Raw genomic sequence first — 6,682 nt, forward strand, 5'->3', positions numbered from 1 at the left:
TGCTTGTTATTTGACAGCTTTATTGCACATTTTTCACCAACAGCTTTACTCACACACTGCCAAAGTACAGCAAGTGGCATAGGCCTGCATAATGAAACACACGTGTGCTTGGTGCATCTAAAAATAATCAGGTTCTGATAAAGCAACTATTGAAAAGCCAAACAGTCATATATTGAATTCTGGCACGAACACAATAACATGTTTTAAAGCACTTACTTGAACATAACATTCTTCTGCTATAGAACATCTCTTTTATTTGAAGAGCATTTAAACAAATACATATGATGGTTTCTCATACAGTGTAAAATAGTTTGATAAAGATAACATCCGGTATTTATAAATATCCATATAAACATTTCCAGCAATCACCTGGCAGAATAAAGTATTACAATATACACAATAGTACAAATCCATTTCAGTCAAAATTACCTTAATACCTGCAGTACATTCAGTTACAACACGCTACCATAGTAAACATGATGGCATTTGCCTTTGGCTGTTATAACTAGTAGCTCTGAGAGAAATACAAAGTGCATCAATATCCAGTGATTGATGTGAAATTGTGAGCAACTGCAGTAGTAGTCTAAAACACAGTCCATAGGCTACATAACATGGCTATCTAGTTGGCAGCATTTGCCACAGCAAGTACCATTCATTGAAAAGTTCACATTTTAACTTCAAGAAATGAATTGGTGCCCCTTGAAATTGCACCAGTGCCCGAAAGGCTACTGGTCAGCCGCTAGCTAAGCTTTCCCATCTTCCACTCTGTCCAGTTGACAGTACATAACCTCGGACACCCAGAAAGGACATCTTGCGAAATTTGTCAGATCCTCCATTAAGTTCTGGGGGAGATGTGTTATAAAATATATTAATGAGACCAGCAAAGTCTCCACCCCTCTATATGAAAACTCTCAGCCAGTTTACGGGCAAGTCTATGGCCCAAAATGTCCCCTCCCCTTCCGAAATTCGAACGATGCGAGCACCTGCAAAATCGTGATTTGTCCAAGTGGTTAGTGATGAAAAATCTGCGTACCAGAACAAAGTTCCTCGTTAGTCATGGCATCCCACAGTCTGTCAACAGCTTCTACTACCATTTATGTTACGTGCATCTGTCCACGAGAGATTAATAACCTTAATAGCACGTTCCTATATTCTATACGGGTGTCAAAAGGTCTGTAAATGTGGCTATGACATCTCCTTTATAAAGAGGTTATTATGTTATAAAAGACCACTAGCATTCAGACTCTTGTGGAGTGATCCCTCCCTTTATGAATCGAACGAACCCCTGGCTGATTCAATAACATTGATTCATTTGATTCTGGCTCTGGGCGTGTGTGTGTGTTAGTGTGTGTGTGTGGCTCTGCCAGTGAATCATGGATCATCAGACTCCCTTGTTTACCAGTATCGTCTGGAGCAAATGTCCCTGAACGCGATCATTCTCTGTGCAGTCTATCCGTCTTGCCCTCTCTTCCGCTGTCTACCCCGCCTGTTTCTCTGCTGTCTCCTTCTATCCACCTCATCCACCTCTTCCCCTCCCACAACCTCCCTCTCTCTCTCTCGCTCTCTCCTATTTCCTACAATCCCCTTTTCTCCAATCTCTCTCTCTTGCTCTCTTCCTTCTCTCGCTCACCTCCCCTCTTTCCATGAGGAAACCTTTATTTTGGGTCTGTCTGTCTGGGTATATTTGTTATGTCCATAATGTTGACATTAACTGATCCTCTGGAGAGAGTAGTCGTTCTCTGTGTCCAGAGAGCTGTTGTGGCCAGATGAGGGGTACAGGTCACGGCGCAGCAACCGGTTGACAACGGTAACCAGGACCTTCTTGTACTGTAGACGCAGGAGGGAGTAGGCAAAGGGGTCGGACGCCGCCTTGCTGTATGTCAGGCACTTACTGACAATTCCCCAGTGGCGGTTGATTCCCACGAAGGGAAGCAGCTCGGTCAACCTGAGGAGAAGGCAGAGGTCAAGTTAGAGTTCGCAAATAGCCTTTTAGAAAGGGCAAAAGTTATCCAATATTCAAAGCATGGTATTTATCTTGCAGGCAGTTGTTCTGTTTGCTTTTGAGAGTGTTTGGTGATAATTCAGTTGGTATTCTATGAAATGCCATGAGGCTCTAAGGTTACAAGGTAGAATAGAATAAATTAGGATATACGGATGGGCCAGAAAAACAGCTTTGGCAACAAGCCTTATACATTAGGAAAAAATAATGTATGAACGTATTTCTTCAACATAAATATGTATAAACTGAACATTGCTACAATATTCTTGCCCATAGGTACAGTGGGGCAAAAAAGTATTTAGTCAGCAACCAAAGTTCTCCCACTTAAATAGATGAGAGAGGCCTGTAATTTTCATCATAGGTACACTTCAACTATGACATACAAAATGAGAAGAAAAATCCAGAAAATCACATTGTAGGATTTTTTATTTATTTATTAGCAAATTATGGTGGAAAATAAGTATTTGGTCAATAACAAAAGTTTATCTCAATACTTTGTTATATAACCTTTGTTGGCAATGACAGAGGTCAAATGTTTTCTGTAAGTCTTCACAAGATTTTCTATGGGGTTGAGATCTGGAGACTGGCTAGGCCACTCCAGGACCTTGAAATGCTTCTTACGAAGCCACTCCTTCGTTGCTCGGGTGGTGTGTTTGGGATCATTGACATGCTGAAAGACCCAGCCACGTTTCATCTTCAATTCCGTTGCTGATGGAAGGAGGTTTTCACTCAAAATCTCATGATACATGGCCCCATTCATTCTTTCCTTTACACGGATCAGTCGTCCTGGTCCCTTTGCAGAAAAACAGCCCCAAAGCATGATGTTTCCACCCCCATGCTTCACAGTAGGTATGGTGTTCTTTGGATGCAACTCAGCATTCTTTGTCCTCCAAACACGCCGAGTTTAGTTTTTACCAAAAAGTTATATTTTGGTTTCATCTGACCATATGACATTGTCCCAATCTTCTTCTGGATCATCCAAATGCTCTCTAGCAAATTTCAGACAGGCCTGGACATGTACTGGCTTAAGCAGGGGGACACATCTGGCACTGCAGGATTTGAGTCCCTGGCGGCGTAGTGTGTTACTGATGGTAGGCTTTGTTACTTTGGTTCCAGCTCTCTGCAGGTCATTCACTAGGTCCCCCCGTGTGGTTCTGGGATTTTTGCTCACCATTCTTGTGATCATTTTGACCCCATGGGGTGAGCTCTTGCGTGGAGCCCCAGATCGAGGGAGATTATCAGTGGTCTTATATGTCTTCCATTTCCTAATAATTGCTCCCACAGTTGATTTCTTCAAACCAAGCTGCTTACCTATTGCAGATTCAGTCTTCCCAGCCTGGTGCAGGTCTACAATTGTGTTTCTGGTGTCCTTTGACAGCTCTTTGGTCTTGGCCATAGTGGAGTTTGTAGTGTGACTGTTTGAGGTTGTGGACAGGAGTCTTTTATACTGATAACAAGTTCAAACAGGTGCCATTAATACAGGTAAAGAGTGGAGGACAGAGGAGCCTCTTAAAGAAGAAGTTACAGGTCTGTGAGAGCCAGAAATCTTGCTTGTTTGTAGGTGACCAAATACTTATTTTCCACCATAATTTGCAAATAAATTCATAAAAAATCCTTACAATGTGATTTTCTGGATTGTAATAGTTGAAGTGTACCTATGATGAAAATTGCAGGCCTCTCTCATCATTTTAAGTGGGAAAACTTGCCCAATTGGTGGCTGACAAAATTTTGTTTTGCCCCACTGTATATGCAGGAATGCCAATGAAGCAGTTGAGTGAGAATAGTAGAATACACAAGGTGCAATTTGTAAATTTGGTTGTGCATCAGCAGTTTTACTCTTGTTATGTCAGTCACTGATAGTCAGTCAATTAGCCCATGTCAGCTAACATTTGTTTGGTTGCTAAGTTACTTTAGTGGCCAGCTATCTAAACGTGTTATCAAATTACCGGCCGGGGGACCCCCATTGATTTTGTTAGTCAGTCTCAAATTAAAACTGCAAACATTTATTTCCACCCCATGGCAAAATGTGTAGAATTTCAGGAAATTAGCTTTAAAATAGCAACATTTTCTCTACAGCCCATGGCAAAATGTGTAGAATTGCACAAAATTAACTCTAAACTAAACTAAATTCTCTCCATTATCAAGAGGGAGACCACTAAACTGTTTTGCTTGCAATATGTGTGTGGGGGAGGGGGGGGTGCTGATTTGAATCCCCGAGCTGACTAGGATAAATCTGTCGATGTGCCCTTGAGCAAGGCACTTAACCCTAATTGTTCCTGTAATTATTTATATATTTTTTACCTTTATTTTACTAGGCAAGTCAGTTAAGAACAAGGAACAGGAACAGTGGGTTAACTGCCTGTTCAGGGGCAGAACGACAGATTTGTACCTTGTCAGCTCGGGGATTCGAACTTGCAACCTTTCGGTTACTAGTCCAACGCTCTAACCACTAGGCTACCCTGCCGTAAGTCGCTCTGCATAAGAGAGTCTGCTAAATAACTAAAATGTCAAATGTAAACTACAATGCTATATTCCCTCTTGGCCAAGCTTTTCCAAACTCGTTTTTTGCTCCATGACTACACAGCTGATTCAAATAATCAAAGCTTCATGACGAATTGGTTATTTGAATCAGCTGCTCTATGCTGTGTGTTGGTGGAAATGAATGCCTCTGTGTGCTAACTGTCGTCTCATGGTGGTCCAGTGAAATGACATGACGACAGATAATTGATGGTTTAATGAAGGATGTATCAGATACAGATGGAGATCATAAACGCGCAACAACAAAAACTAATCGGGTGAAATTGAATTAAACCTTAATTTGTGCATTGCTCAACCTTACATGAGACCTGCCTCATCTTTCAACTGAATGTTGCTGATAATTTTTCTGTTATTTTGCTGGGGTGGCAAAGTTATTAAACAGAGTAAACCCTGCGATGATAGCCTTTACCTTTACTGTTCATAAACCCAGTTGTATTATCAAAGTGTGTTCACCTGGGGATGTGTTAATCTCATAACCTCTATAATAACCCCTTTAATGATGTGTTTAAGGTAGGTGAATGACACTCCTGTTTGTTCAGCTGCCTGTCTCCCCTTGACTGGAAACCGACTTACCTCGTAATAACATAGGGAGCAAAACAGATGATGAATGACCCAATGAAAATGCTGATTTTCTTGGTGGCTCTCTGTTTCCTTCTCTTTTGTTCTACCAGACACCTTTGTTTCACACTGAAAATAGGAATGAACTGATATTAGTCCAGCAGAATAAATGACGAAACATTCTACATTTGAATTTTTTTAAATGAACACCTACAGTAAGCATGTTTCCCCAGGATTTAATCTATAGCTTACTCTAAAGCTAACATTGCACATTGTAACGGCAATTGATCGCACACCTCTTTAAGTAAAGGAGCATACGTACGATGGGTGAATATCCACCAGCAAGAACAGCGTCTGCATGGTTATAACGTCTATCCTCTTGCAGTGGAAGCGTGCAACTTTTAGCACCTTCAAATATGTGAAGCACAGGATCAGCAGGGAGAGCATGAAACTACTGGCGTGGAAAACGACGGTGAAAATTGTAAACTTGATCCTGTCGCTCTCCTCGCTCAAATGCAAAGTGCACGAGGCGTAAATGTGGCTATAGTCAACCCAGGAGAACAGGAGGGCGATGAGGGAAAACGTGAGGGAGTGGAGCCACGAGTAGCACATCATGATCACTGCGTCCTTGTAGCGCATTTTACTGGAGTAACTCAAGGGGAACACCACTGCTATCCAGCGGTCTATACTGAGTGCTGCCATACTCAACATAGTGTTCGCAGTCAAAAAGGTCTCCAGAAAGCTCACTGTATGGCAAAGGCAATCCCCAAAAGGCTGGTGGTTTCTGACAATCCCTACCAATGTCGATGGCATGTTTAAAAGGGTGATAAGTATGTTGCAAAAAGACAGGTTCATGATGAATATACCCGGTACCTGTCGGCGGATCTCGGTGCTCTGGACAAAACATAGCAGCACCAGCAAGTTCGACAACAACGAGACAATTGCGACCACAACAATGAACAACGTGAAGATAATTTCCGCAAAGTCCATGTCTCACTTGAAAAAGTCCACTTGCGTTTTGCATGCACCTGTAGATAATATACACTTAATATCCACCATGATTGCACCGTCGTTTATCTCCAAGGTCGTCATTCCAGAATTTAACTCCTACAAGTTTCGCCGTCTCCAAGTTGGTGGAGCGCTGTCCAGAGTGCTGAAGTGGGGAGACCGCGCGCGCCCCACGAGCGCCAGACCATTTCGTTTCTTTAACCGAGTTTTCTACTCCCACACCACTCAAGTATTTGTAACAGAATTTGATGGCATGTGTAACTGAGCGTTTGGGTAACACATGGGCAAATGTTTCGTATCTCCGCTCCCTTCTACGACTACCTCAGCATGAAAACAGTGAGACTGCGACGCACGCCACTGCCTTTGTGCGCAGAACATGCGTACTAAACCAGATGACTGTTTGGAGCCTGCCCTGTCTAGTGCAAATTCGTTTGAATGTTAATGTTACAATTAGCTATCACGTGACGAAAAATAGAACGTCATCCATTTACAACATTGGGAAGTTATTTTGGTTCATCCATTGATTCATTCGTTATTTTAGTCTTTTACGAGTGTGTTTGTGAGGTCATACACATCAGA

The 6,682-nt window shown here is 42.1% G+C and overlaps 1 protein-coding gene across 1 annotated transcript; it reads right to left on the reverse strand.

Moving 5' to 3' along the window:
* LOC109896465 (G-protein coupled receptor 26-like) lies at positions 1-6,460 on the reverse strand. Its single transcript, XM_020490728.2, has 3 exons — positions 5,418-6,460; positions 5,111-5,224; positions 1-1,945 (listed from the first exon to the last, which is right to left on the reverse strand). The coding sequence occupies exons 1-3, from the start codon at positions 6,083-6,085 to the stop codon at positions 1,708-1,710; spliced, it is 1,020 nt and encodes a 339-aa protein (XP_020346317.1). The 5' UTR covers positions 6,086-6,460; the 3' UTR covers positions 1-1,707.
* Positions 6,461-6,682: the final 222 nt, after the last annotated feature.

This window comes from Oncorhynchus kisutch, linkage group LG9 (assembly GCF_002021735.2).
Source record: "Oncorhynchus kisutch isolate 150728-3 linkage group LG9, Okis_V2, whole genome shotgun sequence".
Classification (NCBI taxonomy): Eukaryota; Metazoa; Chordata; class Actinopteri; order Salmoniformes; family Salmonidae; genus Oncorhynchus; species Oncorhynchus kisutch.

What these genes read in the sequence shown, in the direction of transcription:
- LOC109896465 (XM_020490728.2), bottom strand. Translation starts at nt 6,085, where the DNA reads ATGGACTTTGCGGAAATTATCTTCACGTTGTTCATTGTTGTGGTCGCA. An exon ending in CTGGTGGATATTCACCCATC is followed by an intron (nt 5,225 to 5,417) that starts GTACGTATGCTC and finishes TCCTATTTTCAG; the next exon opens with TGTGAAACAAAGGTGTCTGG. An exon ending in GCTCCCTATGTTATTACGAG is followed by an intron (nt 1,946 to 5,110) that starts GTAAGTCGGTTT and finishes CCTTCTCCTCAG; the next exon opens with GTTGACCGAGCTGCTTCCCT.